Source organism: Seriola lalandi, unplaced genomic scaffold, assembly GCF_002814215.2.
Source record: "Seriola lalandi dorsalis isolate HSWRI2012SDOR001 ecotype SW California unplaced genomic scaffold, Sedor1 jcf7180002054885, whole genome shotgun sequence".
Taxonomy (NCBI): Eukaryota; Metazoa; Chordata; class Actinopteri; order Carangiformes; family Carangidae; genus Seriola; species Seriola lalandi.
The window spans coordinates 1546044-1563114 of NW_019525437.1; the positions used below are offsets into that span (position 1 = coordinate 1546044).

Sequence of the window (17071 nt, forward strand, 5' to 3'; positions counted from 1 at the left end):
TAATTATAAACCATTTATGAATCTTTTATAAGGGCAGTCTTATTGTAAAGTGGTACTGAAAAATCTAACTGCATCTTAATTCTGCCACGTGTTAAAAATCTTCTACTGATAAAGCTTTTCTTTTCCATTGATTCAACTTATAGAGTGAAGTTTGAAACAGTCATTCAAGTGATTTTAAATTATGTGGTGGACAGTCGTCATTTCCATTTGATTGTCTAATGAGTTGGTAACTCGCTGATTGATGTGACCTTGAATTGTCGCACTGTACTGTAGCACATTAGTGGACCCTTGAACAGTATTACAATGCAGACAGAATAGCTCAATTGATTTTGTTCATTAAACTCTCCCTGAACCCTCTGGAATATTTGATTACCATACGTGGATAAAAAAAAAAAAGAAAAGAAAAGAAAAAGAAAACTGTAGATATTCTTGTTAGGAAAAAAAAGCCTAATATTTGATTTGTACATGTTTCAAAGTCCTGTGGTTTCAAACAAACTGGGACCACGTGTTCATGGCATGTGCACACATACACTATTAATCTTCCACAACTGTAGGGAGCAATTTTAGGCGCTGTAATTGTTAGTCAAACAGTTTCATGATGATATCTGTAACTATATAATTTCTTCACTTCTTTTCAAAAGGCTGCTGTAATGTGCAATCCATTAAAGCATCCCATTGACATTCCCCTGAGTTTCTAACACCATTAACAAAAAGGCACTGAAACCAACCACTGAGTGCCTTTCCATGTGATACAAGCATGTGCGTGGTGAAACAAGCACACTTGGTAGACCGTGGTTTTGTACCTCAGTTACACTTCAGTGAAGCTTTTGAAGCAATGCACTGGCTTGAGGAACTATAATGGGTGAGTGTGTTTTTTGTGATTCGGTTTCTATATGAGGATACCCCCCCCCCCCAACTGCTTGCCTCACTTTAGTTCTGAATAACTAGAGGCAAGGGAGCTGCATGCCGCCCATCTCAGTTGCTACATGAATAGGAAGGATGCCCATGAAACCTTGGCTGGATTTTAGAAACCCAGGGAACAACTACCTCTGCTAATGTGATGAAAAGAAATTAAAAATTAAATCATAAATTTAATGAGCAGCTACTGATGTAATACCTGTATAACACAAGTTCATCCCACATGATGAGGCCCGTCTGCTTTGATCATTATAATGTTAACACTCCATCCTCTTGCGGGCATTTGACCATAGAATAATGCCAGTGTTAACCTAACTTCATGTATCCTTCATGACTTGACTCATTCTTTGCAGATCCACTGGATCTAAAGGTAGAGTAAGTTCTGTTGTTCCTACACAGTCAGGCTGGCTCTGTAAATATGATATAAACAAAGTGGCTCAGACCAAGTAACACAACACTATTCCAGCCAATCAGTGACTGGGGAAAAGGGAAAAGAAGAAGAGAGGAGAGGAGATGGGGTAAAGGGGGCAATGGGAGTGAGATGGTAAATCTGGCACATGCAATTTATGGATTTGCAGGGGAAGGAGAAGGAGCAGTCTACCCCTCTGTCACCATCAAACGGTGTGGAGTTTTGAATGGTGAACAGTGGCGCCATTAAGGTGAGTGCACGCAGGAACGTCTACTGGTGGCGCCATGATGACAGCGTGATGACCGGTATACTAATCTCTAAGGAAAGATGCCTGAGGAACAGCAAAAACTGAAAAGGAAATGCTATGATCGGAGAAGGGCGAGGACGATGGAGACTGCCTGTGGATTTATTTGGTTGGATACATAATTCAAAATGTTTTGCCAGGTGACGTTACCGTCTCTGTTAGTGTAGCTACAAACCTGCAGTCCTCTCTTCTGGAACACAAGTTTAGTAAAAACAATCTAAACAGCTAACTCTCTCTATTTTTACTCCGTTGTGTTTGCTGTGTGTGTGTGCGTGATGTTTGTTTGATTGTGTTTTATATTGTAAGGTTTGTTTCACATCTACTTCCATGACGTATAAGATGCTCAAGATTCGCTGCTTTGGCAGTTCAAATATCAGTAGTCATTCTGCAACATTGTGTAGTCCACCTTTAACTTACATTCATCTTATGGAGACCCTTCCCCTTCCCCTTCCCAACCTTAAATCTACTTCCTGGGAAGAATTCATTGTTGAGTCCCTACAATGTGACTGTGTAAACTGATTCATGTCCCCACAACATGAGTAATACATGCCCACACACAAACACACATTATTGATTACAGACATTACTGGCCGCAGGCAGCCCTGGGGGCACGCAGCCTGCAAGTCTATCCAATGGCCCCTAGCCTTGGCTGACCAGAGGGTGAGGCCCATGGTGGTCAGGGATGAATCTCATAAAATATGTGTGTGAATGTAATACTTGAATGTGTGTGAATGAATGATAATACAAGGTGAAATAAGACAGGAATGTTATCAGGATTTCTGGTGCCCTGCAGAACAAGCTCTTTTTACACAGTATCAGCAGTTTCAAATGATACAGGCCCAGGGCCCTGATTCAAAGTCTGAGTACCACTTAGTCTAGAAATGTCATCGGCTAATTAAAAGTACTGAATGTTCTCGGCTCACATTCCTGATGCACCGTGCACAGACTGAGTTCATCTGAGCGCACATGAGCATCCCAGTTCTTACGGGAAGCCTTGAGGGGGAAAAATGTGTCACCGCCCACTTTGAAAAAAGTTATGTCAGAGTAACTCATGAGTGATTTTGTCTACACTGACTAAAAGTTGTGATACTTTTATTGCAAAAAACTGGCCGTGTGTACGGTGGTTAGCTGATAGTAATAAAAAGCCATGAGTGTGTGGGGGAAGGCAACTCACCAGGAGTGAGTTGTTTTTGGACTTAGTGGGAGGCTGTTTACAGGAACCAGTTCAGCTGCTCAGGTGTTGTTGTTGTTGTTAAAACTTTCTTTTTAATGATTCAGTATTCCTGTTATTTACATTTTTATTGAATTTAAATGACATAAATGGCATTGCCACTGTGAAACGGTGTGTAAAGAAGAGGTGATCAAAAGAAAAATAAATAAATAAATGAAATTCTAACTCACATATATGAAAGTGGTGGAAGTGGCTGGGGAGAGGGCCGTCTGGACCTCTCTGTTGAGGCTGCTGCCCCCGCGACCCGGATCCGGATAAGCGGGAGACGACGAGACGAGACGAGAAATTCAGCTCACAACAGGGAGGGAGGGAGTGTTCCGTGCTCAGTCGCTGGTGCTCTGAGCCAAGTTTTCATCAGTCCTTGTAAAGGTCCAAAAGAGCATCCGAAGGGACTTTCCCATCTTCCATGTTCCCCTTCAGTCATTCAAGCATAGAATCATAAGATGCCGTCTCCACCATGGCATTCATCCGGTCCTTCAGGTCTGGTGATACAGCAACTTTCCAACGTGTTAAGATAATTCTGGGGGCTGTAACCATTCCTACCATCATAACTTCCCTATTGATTCCTTTACAAATTTTCCACAGTCTGCTAAGAAACCCAACCATTTCTCCTGTGTGAAATTTGTTTCCAGATCTCTTTGATATGGCAGTTTCACATTGGAGGATTCGCCACCTATAAACAAAATTTATGATTTATGAGATTGCGAAGCAGTACAATGTTCCTGCAGCATATTCAGATAGTCCAGGATGTGATTCTCTGTACTGATACTGAATCCAGATTTAATACAGTTGCTCGTTTGTAAATATTTCCAAAACTTTTGTTTACGGTCAAGATTAAATAAAACTTTTTTTTTTCACAGATTATATTTTCACAGTTCATGGCAGGAAAAAAGGCTACAGATGTAATTAACATCAGTGATTTTATTATATGTCCCAGGAAGTCATGCCAGTAACCCAGCATACACAACACCAGTACAATGGAACTTGCAGATCTGAATGGAGTGCAGTGATTAATATTGTTATGCTTTGCCTGCTGTGACATTGAAAAGGCCAAAGAACACCACACACACTGCATTCAGAGCTGCTGCGGAAGTTTACATATATTTATATTGCAGCTGAAAGAACCTGGCAAATGAAGATCTGACTGCGTCCAACCACAGCCTCTCTGTGTGTCCTCGCTTGTCATTTGGCTGCTGTGGACCTTCACCTGTCAGCAGCCAGTAATTACATACCAGCCTTCCTGCTGCTGTAAAACTATCTGTACTACCGTTAATAATCAGATTAACTTGGCCTAGCAGCAGACTGGTGGCAATGTGCCTTTTAATGTCACCACCACTCTGTTCTTACCTGTGCATTCACATGAAACCATAGCAGAAATGTAACAAGTCCATTTATCTTTAGACGTGTCTGCTGAGCTTCACTATGACCAGCCTGACTTGATAACACTGCTCTACTGCACTACTCTGACAGTCCAAGCAGAGGAGTCAAATTCAAAGAGTGCTGTATATCAGATCACTATTTAGTGGACCTTTTGTATTTATACTTTTTGTATGGATCCCTACAAATCCATCTATCCACACAACCATTTTCCCTAATTAGACCCAGAACTGTGTGCATGCTGTATGTGTGTGCTTGATTGACATCACTCTGAGTGCCTTATTTGGTTTGTTGCATCAGTGTGAAAGGTACACCTTTGTAATCCCAGCACAGCTCCACCCAGCTCTAACCTGAGCAGAGGTCAATCAGTGGAAACACCTGCATGGGCTTAAAGGACCTTTAATAATGCTGTCGTACATTTAGATAGAGAAGATGATGAGAAGATAGAGAGATGTGCGGAACGACACAGAGCTTTGAAAGACTTAGTTACATGTGTAGTGATCTAACATGTTAAAGCTGCTCTAATCAATATTTTAGATTAAATGTTCCATATTTTCTTCTTCTCCTGTGTTTTATTTGAAGTGTTGATCTATAAGAAGATATATTTGTGGTTTTAAGAACCAAAAACCATCTCAGTGTAGTTTTACATCTCCTCTCTCAGGCTTCTCTTTGGAGCTCTAGTACCAACAGGTCGGTGAGCCAATCAGAAGAGAGGAGGCTCTGCGCCTCTCTTCTGATTCGCTGACTGTTTTCAGATTTCAGGTAAACACTCAGAACACAAAGTTGGATGGTGGCTCCAGGTGGGTGGGGCTTGCTTTGTTGTGACATCACAAAGTTCCAGAAGTCCTGACGGCTGGTTTTAAGGCTCAGTTTCTGAATACAGGCTGTGTGCATTTCTCTGTGGACTGAGGCTTTGATACTTTCACAGTATTAATATAGAACCTGGACCTAAACTACACATGACCATCTACCTTTAGACTGTATGGAGCTTTAATAATGGCTCAGATAACTATGTGTAATCTGAAGATGGACACTTGTAAAGGCAAACTCACATAATTATCACCTTACAAAGCTCTATGAAATTCTACGAGGGTAAACAGTATGTTTTAGAGTCATTGTTCATCAGCTGCATTTCCAAAAACAGAGCTAAAAGGAGAATGTATGGTGGGTTTACATTAGTCAGTTGGACAGAAACACGACATAGAAATGCTGCTGGATGTGTGAATGTGTGCTAACAAGTTCACCCTAACTTAAATGGTGACAATATGTCAGTGATCTTTTTACAACTTGTTTCCTAACTAAAGTGGCCAAAAAAAAAAAAAAAAAAAAATCAGATAAAGCTCGTTTGAAAGTCACATACTACATTTTTTGACTTAAATGCATTTTAAGGTAATGAAATGAATCAATCTCAGATCTGATCAATCACTAATCAATAGCTTCTTGGAAAACGTATGGAACAGCATTAGCTGACTGTGACTCCTAGAAATCTGATTGAGTTCTGCCGTATCATGTGGGTCGAAACATTAGATAACCCGCAAAAAGTTCACCACTTGAAGTTGAGCTGTTCTTATGCTTTTGCTGTAAAATGACTGTACTCTGAAACAGTCCATTTACAGCCAGAAAAGTTTTATTGTGCTTGGTTGATAGCGTAGCGATCCATGTGACCTTGAATGCTGGTAATACGGTTTATTGCATGGTGAGTGTAGGATGGTTGCTCGCATGCCCTGAATAATGAATATTTATTCCAGATCATAATTGTGTCTATATTTTGAGCATTAGAGGTGTTTTTTTTTTTACTATAGGTGAAGTGTGTGTCCAGTTTATGTTGAGGCCAGATAATGGACTTTGCTTTGAAGAAAAATAATCTCCACATACAGTACAGTCATTCTGTCCAGTAATGTGGCAATAAAATCGAACCTTAAAAATAAAACTTTAGCAAAACAGCTGAAATCTGCCCCTGATTCAGATTCTTTCATGTGCACCAGTTTCCACTGCATTCCCAGCCTGTGTGCAGAAAAGGCTGCTCAGATTGTGTATCGGATCTCTGTGGTGGGCCAGTGTAGGCGAAGCCCAGTCCGCTGTTCTTACACCACTGATGTCTGAGTGAACTGTCTTGAACCATTTTGTTGCAAAATGCTGTGTTGTGATAACTGCCACACACCGAGATTATTGACGGCTTTTGTGATGGATGGTGAAACTGTTGTACAACATGGTTCAATATTTATATTCACTCTCTTTATTGTATTTTATCATCTTATTTAAATCTGTGTTTCCGGCGCTCTGCTGTTCTCCACCTCTGCCTTCTGAATCGTTGTTTCCTACATGAAGATAAAGCTGGTTACACTTTATGTGAACTCCGCAATCACACACTATGCTGACGGACGAAATATTTTTCCTTCCAGCCGCAGTGCATGGCCCGTGGCACATAACTGTGCAGTGTAGCACCTTGCTGATGACTTTACAACTCAACGATACGTTTTATGCTAACAATGAGCTCACACAGTTTATCTGCTATGTGAGAAAACATTGTCCTGAAATCGATTATAAAATTGTATTACTATTGTCTGCTACACTGATAAATGACACCTTGTGTCTGTTAGTAATAATCAATTCATAAATAAAACCATAAAAGATGTAGTTAAAGTCTCCCTTTGATCTGAAGTCTACCAGAGCTCCTTGACCTCATAAATGCAGAAAGGGCAGTGTCCAGGTACAGTAGTGTTGGTGGTGGTGGTGGGAGGAGCACATAGTTTGGTTAGACTCCTGAGGTCAGAGAACTATATGTGGCGTCATTTCTTTTTTTTTTTTTTTTAAGTATATTTTTGGGGTTTTTTATGCCTTTATTGGACAGTATAGTGGAGAGAGACAGGAAACCGGGAGGCAGAGAGAGGGGGAATGACGGGATTCGAGCCGGGGCCGACTGCAGCGAGGACTGTAGCCTCTACACATGGGGCGCCTGCTTAGACCACTACGCCACACGACGCCCCTGGCGCCATTTCTTACTGTTGTAAGACCCTATATGATCATTTTTACCTGAGCCCTAGGCAAAACTCTATTTCAAAATCTATGAATTAGTCCTGGTTTTTCATTCAAACATCTCATTCAAAACATTTTATTCAAACTTTTTTTCACACAAATTTAAAGGCACAGTATATAACTTCTTCTCTCTCAATCAAAACATCAACAAAAGACGTCGTAGGGTGACGTCATGAAATAGTGTGGGATCATGGTGGTCTTCACCATCATGACCATAAACTCCTCCTGGTGTCAGTGGTTCAGTAAATCAAACAGGACCAGTGATTATAACACTGAATGAAGCAGTTTGACATTTAAAGTCGGTGTTTGAGCGACGCTGTACGGAGGACAGAGACTCAGGGAAGAGATTGGAGATCGGAGCTGAGATTGATGCTAAACTTAGTTTGGATTGTTTCTCTGATAACTTATGAACCAGATGATTCTCTTTAAAAATCAGTGATTGTGGGTGCTGCCACGGCTCACCTGCCCAGGTCCGAGTCCGACCTGTAGCCCACATGTCATCCCCTTCAGAGGACACGGGACATCTTGGAGTAGCTTGAAACTGAGACTGCTTACCTTTGTTTCTCTGATAACTTATGAAACAGACGTTCAGCAGGTTTTTACCAGCAGCTGAATTATCCACAGAGGTGTCCTCCTCTCTTCAGTGACACAGGACAGGACGTCTCCAGCAGCTGGGAGCTGAGCTGTCTCACATTTCCTCAGCTTGTTTCTCTGATAACTTCAGATCCAAACGTCCGACGACTAAAATCCTTCATCTGCTTCAAATATAGATCTGAAAACCACCAAGGTGGAAAAAGTGTATGTGGCTTAAAACTAGATGAAAGTCAATGTTGAGCTTCTGTCAGACAAACACACTGACACATGATCATAGAGGATTTGATGTCACTGGTTTGGGAATTGATGGAAACATTTGTGATAATGTAAGAACACAATTCAAAAACACATAGAACATAGGTCGAGTTGTTTGTAGACATTTTAATGTGGAAAAGTTACAGATTATAACTTTAAGGATTATAATAAAATATAAATGATTATTTATACCTGACCCCTACACCAGACTGAGAGTTGTTCTTTTCCATTCAAAAACAACTTCAAAAAAACATATTATATAAACTTTTTTTCACACAAATTTAAAAAAGCTTTAAAATGTCTTAACAAAATTGAACCAAGAGCTACCAGGATTATGTTGTGCTAGTTATTTAGTTGTAGTGTGACGTCATAAACTTCCTGTTCTAAAGGACATCAGATGTGAAAGCAAGAATCTGTTTGCTACAGGAAGCCATTTTCTTTTAGCACATTTACAGGAAATGAGTGAATCTTCTCATCTATCATGCAGGACACATGCACAAGCAGCAATATCGGAGTTGGATATCAGATGTACTGACGAGAATGACATATCAGTCACTATAAATAACATTGACTTCAGGCTCTTTATATGATTCCTGTGCAATCTACAAGTAAATGATGAAACTGGATGTCAAAAAAAAGACAAAACTGCACTTTAAAAATAGCAATTTTTTATTTACAAATATTATATTAAAGTCTTAAATACTGAAGGATAACAAATATTTGAAATGCTACATTAAACATTTGAAGTTTAAATGTTCAAATTTTACAATAAATCCAAAAGCCTCTCATGTATATCATAAAAAATATAAAAATAACATTCAGAACCACCCAGAGTTAAGTCAGAGCAGACAGTGGCAGGTGGTGAGTCTGAACAATAAATTGAAAACATCATAAAATAAACATCACATGCCCAGAAACAGCAGGTTCATAATAATATGTCCGAGACTTCTCTTCATATTCTCCAGCGTGAAAGTCATTGTCAACGTTAACTATAGTGCTCAATATATTATCCAATACAAGTGAATCATCAACATACCACAACCTGAGAAGTGATGAACAATTACAAGTGTATTACAGATACATTATTGCATTAAGATACAAATTAAACTTGATGATATTAAAGATGTGTTGCTTTAACAGCCTCCTTTGTGTCCTCGTCTCTCGACATGGCTGGGTTATCGTACATCTCCAGACTCTTCACGCTGTTCTTTCTGATCTTTTCATCCTCATCCTTTTTGCAGCACTTGCAGCATCTGCAGCAGCAGCAGCAGTGTTTGCCACAGAAGCCGAAAGTGGAAGACACCACAGCGTCCCACGGCGCCAGGGAGCGCAGGGGCCGGGGCAAAAAGTCCCAGTCGCGCAGGACCCTGGGCAGGCGGCGGGGGCATCGAGACTGCATCACATTGACGATGACCACAAAGACGACCAACACAATGATGGGCACGCCGACGCCAACCAGGACTTGCCAACCAGCCAGCGACAGGCCGAACACAGACAGGGGGAAAACCAAGAAGCACAGGAAGAGGTAGAGGGCGGCAAACCAACGGTATTTTGCAGTGTGGTTCCCCAGCCCCCTGGCCAGCCTGATGGGCACTCGCATGAAGGGGATTGGATACCACAGTAAAATACCCATGATGTTAAAGAAGAAATGGCAAAGTGCAATCTAGAAAAAAAACGAAAAAATGACATTCAAACAAGATTATCTCTGTCAGATCTCAAAGAAAACTAAAAGCTAAATGCTAATGTCAGCATGCTAACATGCTCTCAATGCTAGCATGTTGACGTTTGGCAGGTATGTTGTTTACTATGTTCTCGTTTGCAGTTTAGTGAACTAGAATTTTTTTTTTAATGGTTTATACAGGTTTATGATTATGATTATTCTCTCATCTGCCACACAACTGAATAGCAGTTATTACAGTTCACCCTCTTGGGACCATGGACCATCTGAACCTAGTTCAATGGCAATCCATTAAATAGGAGTTGTGATATTTCACTAAAAAACAAAAATGTGAACTTCACAGTTGAGCTAAAAGAACAATGAGTTCAGCCTCTGCCGAACATGAATGTCTGAGCCAAATTTCATTACAGTCATTTCAGTACTTTAGAGATATTAGAGTCTGGATCAACAGTCACGCTGCTAGCCTGGGTAAAGACAAGCACACAAGAAAATAATTTCACTGTGTCTCACCTGCAGGGAGTTTGCCAGGGTTTCTCCAGGGCTAGCCATAGCAGCAAGTATAGCTGTGGTTGTTGTACCGATGTTTGAGCCCAGGGTCAGAGGATAGGCTCTCTCGAGGCTAATGACACCAATACCTGTTGATAGAGGATTGACAAGGTACAAGTCCTGGAATCATTCAAAAATAGTTAAAGAAATATAGATAAATCATTATAAATAAATGACAACTTACCAACAAGAGGAGTTATAGCCGAGGTGAAAACAGAACTGCTCTGAACAATGAAGGTCATCCCGGCTCCCACCATAATTGCAATATAGCCAGTAACCCAAGTGAAGGGGAAGGGGAAATCTGCAGTCAAACAGAAACACAGGAGGTGAACAATAAACCTGATGAAGTGAGCACAGTGTGACTGCACACATTACGACCACATGACCAGAGCAAACGAGGACTTTTCATCAAAACAGTGTTTGTGCCTGAGCTTTCTCCGTCACACAGCAGGACCTGCACCTGGAGGTGAGCCAGAAGCACCAGGGAGGCTCTGCCTGTGCTGCTCATCGAGCATCACCATCGAAGCAGATGTGCCGACTATCAAACAGGCTGAATGGTGCGTGCTGAGGAGAGTCTCTTTTCTTTCTGTACCTGTGTTGAGCACCTTCTTGATGACCACGGCCACCTGTCCCTGCAGCATGGAGTTGAGCAGCTTGACGATGAGGATGAGGCAGGTGCAGAGGACGAGCAAAGACAGAGCCAGGAGAATGAGGCCCACTGCCAGGTCCGGCAAATTGGCACTGGCGAAGAGATGTTTGCCTGCAACAGACGGTCAAAGAGATGATTGGCATTTAAGTGTCCACTTTTAATGCATGCATTATGAGAGAAATAGCCTCGTGTGCATGACTTTCACTAAAGCATTTACTTTATTGGGGGCAGGATACTTTGAAGAGCATGTTATGGTCAGCATGAATTCAGCGTGAAGACAGCATGAATAGACCTGTTGAGCAGGTGGACAGGTCCGGGCGGGTGGGGGCTGGGGGTTATTAGCTGAGTCACTATAACGTCTCAAAGGTAGTCATTGTCGGGACATCAGAGGGTCTGCATGAAGGACGCTGTTGTGGTGGAGTGGCTCTCTCATGTTTCACTGAGCTTCAGTAGCTCAGGTAATCCTAATTGCTTTGTAAATGCTCTTTTTTTCCTCCAACCTGTACTCACTGATGGAGGCACACTTACATTTCTCTTGGTAATCAGTCCATGTCATGTTCATCTCGGTCCAGGTCAGGTTTCCTTCTTCCCAGCAGACAGCGCCGGCAGTGCAGTTCTCCACCGTCACATTCCAGAAAGTCTGAGAGAAACGACACAAAAACAGGGGCAGAAGTCAATAATCAAGAAGTGATTTCACCTTCAGAGTATGAGCCAACAGAATCACTGTGGTCACAATACAAGAAGGAAAATATCAGTCAGTAACACAAAGAGCAGAGGTAACCATAGCTTTATCATGTGGTTTTGCTGTTATCGTGTTGTGATCACTGTGGCAAACTAATAATTTAATGCATGTGATGCAGCTTGTTGTGATTTCTCACCGTGTTGGTCTCTTTTTTGCACCACACTTTGATCAGACTCTTGTTTCTGGCCTCTGGGTCACCGGTGGCGATGCCGGTGATCACAGATTTGTCCAGCTAACAGAAGACACGTGAATTAAAAAAAAAGACATTTCTTTCTTAATGTTAATGTTGCCTCCGAATGTCACCGTCTCTACCTGGACGATGGAGTTTGTGAGAGGGTCGGTGATGACGTTGAGCAGGTCAGGGGCGTCCTCGCCGCTCTCGATGTTGAAGGATTCGATGATGAGGAGGGTGAGTTTGTACAGGACGCCTGTGGCCACTTCCAGGGGCAGGAGAACCAGCACAGAGAGCCAGTTGAAGAAGTCGTGGACCGTCGCACCAGCAAACGCCCTGGAATTGAAGGAACACACTCCTGAGCATGCACCACACACTATACATGTGTCACAGGACGTGAATGATTACACACTCTGATTTACCTGCGGAACTCATTTCGATCTCCTGCCTGCATCATGGCCACGATAGTGTTGGTGACCGATGTTCCGATGTTGGCTCCCATGATGATCGGCACCGCAGACTGGACCTCCAGCACTGAAAACAATCAGTAGCATCATACTGTATCAATGTGTCACACACTATAGCAGTGACTCCCAACCAGGACTGATTCTACAGTTGTCAGCAGGTACGCGGGAAAACTGTGAGTGAACTCTGATTTGAAAAAAAATAAAATTACAATTCAACAATAAATAAATAAATAAAGATTCTCAGACAGCTACAACACCTGAACACATGCTGCGATTAATAACAGGTAATAATCTATAAGTAAGACATTAGATTCATCTAAAAGCAAGTAATGGATAACTGGTTAAAACAAGGCTAAAAGTCAAGGATACATTGTTCAACACGCCCAGTCTCTGCTTCTGATAGAAGAATGCAACATTAACCAAACTGTTCTAAACACTGACTATTGTAAAAAAATGTTTTTAACAATATCCAATATAATATAAATATAAATATGAATAATATCCTGTATATTATTTAAGCATGAGTGTATGCATGTATCTTCCATTTAATGGTATGTATGTGTGTGTGTGTGTGTGTGTGTGTGTGTGTGTGTGTCTACTTACATCCAGAGGACACCATGCTGACCACAATAGAGGAGGAGGTGCTGGAGCTCTGCACCAGCACTGTGACTAACACCCCGATCACCAGCCCGGCCACAGGGTTGGACAACACAACATTGTCCTGGAAGATGTCACCAGCAGCTTTGCCTGCACACACAGACAAACAAGCCTCAGGTTGAAAACACTGCATACACATTACATAAGCAGCACTTTGTTGGAGCCAGCATTACAAAGTAAATACACTACATGTGCAGCGAGTTCTGTGAATTGATTTTACCTCCGACCAGCTGGAACGCAGAGCTGAGGACGTCCAGAGAGCAGATAAACAGGTAGAGGAGTCCAAGCAGCAGAACCAGCTTCACTATAGCTGTCACCACTCTCGTGATCTTCCCCTTTGTATCCAGTTCTGTAAGAACAAACACAAAGTACTGAATCAGAGTCCGGCTGTGTAGAGGCCTCCGCACTGTGCTGTAAGAATGACAAGCTGCCTCACCTGACCACTTGACTCCAGTGTCTTTGAGCTCGGGGAGATCCCAGGGATTCTCCTCTGGATCCTCGTTCACCAGGTCCACGGTGGAGTAAGACGGCAGGATGTCCCTAGCTGGAGCTTTGTCATCTAATGGAGGGCAGTGAGGAGGGAGTGTTAGGAAAAGGTGGCAAAAACACAGTCTGAAGAGATTCACAGTATCCAAGGGAACAGGACATACTGAGAGCAGGGGAGGAGTCAGTCCCCACTTCTGGTCTTGGAGCCATGGCTGCCTGGACAACAGAAAAAAAGTTTCAATTAAAACAAGATATAATTAATATTAATTAACCTACATACAGTTAATGTTTTTAAAAGTTTGAATAACTGAGCAAAGCTGAAGTGTCACCTGTGCAAAACCTTAAAAATAAACTGATTCTTTCACAATAGCCAATACTATGATATGCTATAATGCATTATATTATGGTATGTAATATCTGCTTAATATCTGTATAACCGTCAGGATAACACTGTAAAATTCTATACTGACAATAGCCTCAACTTTACCATGTTTAGACTTGCATTGAAAAAAGAGAAGTACAACCAGATCGCTTCAAGATCATCTGAACACAAATACATCCAGATAGAAAAACTAACTACAGGTGCATCTCACACACAGTCCTCCGGGATCTTTAAGCAACTGAACTCTTTACCTGGACTATAAGAGTCAGGGTGCAGTCCGTGCCCGTGTTCTACCTGAGAGCAGCCGTGATGGCGGTAAACGCACCTGCTGGTCCGGAGCTCTGAGCGGTGAGTGTGAGTGGGAGGCTTCACCTGGGTTACCTGTTGCTCTCTCCGAGGCTGAGCGCAGCTTTTATAGCGCCGCGCCGCGCACACACACTCTGCGCTCAGTTCAAGGGTCGCGCACACATGTGCAGAGTACAAGTGACGGGAGGGTGCATCTGTATGTGGGCCACGCTGCGCGACTCAACCCAACATCTGCGGTCAGATGATTATCCAAAGTCATGAGGAGGCTGCACAGAGCTGACACTGACACTGACACTTCTCTCTTTCTTTTCTAATACATTTTTAGATTCTATATTACTATATATTTTATATCAAATTATATATCATATAATTATATTATATTATAATATATATTATACTACTGGCATATCTGGACACTGTGAGCCAGCATCTGTCCACAGGCTTTAGTCTGAGCCACGGGTGGAGCCCGAGGTTACAGGTAATAGTCAACTCCATCAAACATCAGTGAAATCCAACAAACCGCCCCCTGGTGGCTGCGCGGGAAACACAAAGCTGCATTTCTTCTGAACTCTACTCAGTGGTAAGACAGAAGTCAGATGCTCTGTGGCACAAAGTAACACAGGTCTACTGTTGTTGTCATGTTCCTGTGTTTTTAATGTGTCTTTCCTGAAACACTGGATAGTTTGATCTGTTCAGGACTCTAGAAACGCTTCAAACTGAACAACATAAGAAGGAAACCACCACTAATAACATGACAAAGACTATAATCTGTAATGAAGGGTCACAAATAGACTTTACTTCATTGTTTTTATTCTTATTATCCTTATTTAGAAGTTGGGTCCCACATGTCCACATCATTTTAATCTTCTGTTGCTCTTTGCAAGTTGTTGCACTGTGCTGTCAAATGTTACATTAAAATATACTTTAATTTGATTTGATGTATTTATTTTTATTATGTAACATTTGTGGACTCTGGTTATGTGTCAGACGGGTGCAGTTGCTGCTTCATGCACTTCATTTCTTCCAGGTTCAGCCAAACAGTGAGAGATCACAACTGTTCCTGTGGTATAAACACAGCTTGAAGCAGGTGGTGTAATGTATACCTCAAGTTGTATACATAATCTGTATCCACTATCTTTGCACATGCTCCACCATGCATGTGTATACACATACTGTCATTCTCTCTCTCTCTCTCTCTCTCTGTCTCTCTCTCTCTCACACACACACACACACACACAGGTTTATAGCTCTTTAGATAACACACGCACTCACACACGCGTGTCCATGCACACATTTATTGCTTATTAGTCCAGGTTTATAGCGAGAGATATGGCTGAGATATGACTGTAACAACTGCGCATATTACATCTAAAATCAATGGTGTGAATATGAGTCAATGATTAAGCCAGAATCATGTTGCAGTTACTCCCAAACTGCAGTAAAACAATCACAACAGATTTAATGCTGCACTTAAAAAAAAGGGTTCACTGGGTTGATGGCAAAGGATCAACTCTGAAGTCTTACAGCAGATCCTGGCTTGGTGAAATATTTGAAATCTATGATGATAGATGATGATTGTTATTATGGTACATATCTGTATGGACTACATGCTTCATTTGGCTGTTTAGCTGCTGGAGCTGTGGCTGACTTGTTGGTAAATGTGGGACTCACATGAGGGTTTCAGAGAGACGCACTTTGCTGATGATGTTTTGCTCTGAAATTGAACTCTAATGACTTCGGCCTCTGACAAGTCAAGAGTCCCCCCGTGATTCATGATTCATTCTGCTTTGGTCACCAGAGTTAGTTTTATGTGTTCCTCGCTCCCCAGAGTTCGATCCCTCGAGACGTTCTAAAAAGATTTTTTTAGGCCCATAACTGCACATGTCTAAAAGGCCTGTCATCCTCCTCTTCTACAACTTTTATCACTTAAAGACCAAAGCACACAAGTAAAAACACATACCACTACATTCCTTAGTAACAGCTACCATAAATAAAATCAGTGAAAAAGTAATAGAACTTCTTCTTCCTCTAGGACTTGTAACCTGGTATTCTAAAGTGATCCTGTATATTGACTGGCCTCATAACCAGCAATCATTGCACTGTTACACTCTACTGCTACACAACCAATAATGATTGCAGCTGCAGGTATATCAGGTACAGAGTGTTCAGCAAAACACCCCTACATAAAACATTAAAATACACACTATAACAAAATCAAACAGAATCAAAACAAACAGAGAGAAAACTTTACATTTGTTGGCTGGAACACAAACTGCTGAAACATTCTGCTCCCAATACACACGCAGTAAATCTTACCTATCAACACACTTTAAATCAATAAAATAATTCACTGCATTATCATACAGTGTGTGAACCTTCACAAGAAAGAAACCCAGAGGTAAACATCTACAAAATAGCTCACATTTACTGAACACATACATTTACTGAACATACACATAACTTAAACTATAGACATTTACTTAACCATAGACATTAACTTCATTAATTACCAACAGAAAACTGCTTATAGGACAACTTTCTACATTTGAAAATGAATTAACTCAAAGTCACCTTTTTTTTTCTTTTTTTTTTGCACATTCTACATACATTTGTTTCCATCAAAAGGCAATATCACAACACAGAAAATATTGGTCATTTATATTAATTTTACAAAGACACTGAAACTGTTGATGTGGTAAAATTCACAGCAAAAAAACTTGATGTAATTAATACTTTAATGAAATAATGATTTACATATGGTACCAGTTTTTTGCACATTCTGAGAACTAAAAGTAAAAATATTTAAGAATAATTAATTATTTATTATAATTATTATAATTATTTAACAATTTTACTTATATA

At 41.2% G+C, this 17071-nt stretch overlaps 1 protein-coding gene across 3 annotated transcripts; it reads right to left on the minus strand.

Moving 5' to 3' along the window:
* Positions 1 to 8772: 8772 nt before the first annotated feature.
* On the minus strand, positions 8773 to 14317 carry slc34a2b (solute carrier family 34 member 2b). Of its 3 annotated transcripts, none has more exons than XM_023428744.2 (13): positions 14229 to 14317; positions 13686 to 13737; positions 13472 to 13594; positions 13256 to 13384; positions 12982 to 13125; positions 12334 to 12445; positions 12052 to 12247; positions 11876 to 11971; positions 11526 to 11637; positions 10941 to 11108; positions 10533 to 10649; positions 10313 to 10437; positions 8773 to 9787 (listed from the first exon to the last, which is right to left on the minus strand). In XM_023428744.2, the coding sequence occupies exons 2-13, from the start codon at positions 13729 to 13731 to the stop codon at positions 9242 to 9244; spliced, it is 1914 nt and encodes a 637-aa protein (XP_023284512.1). In that variant the 5' UTR covers positions 13732 to 13737; positions 14229 to 14317; the 3' UTR covers positions 8773 to 9241. The 3 variants fall into 3 exon arrangements, with proteins under 3 accessions (XP_023284512.1, XP_023284513.1, XP_023284511.1); XM_023428745.2 differs by having other exon boundaries at positions 14198 to 14299; XM_023428743.2 differs by having other exon boundaries at positions 14155 to 14299.
* Positions 14318 to 17071: the final 2754 nt, after the last annotated feature.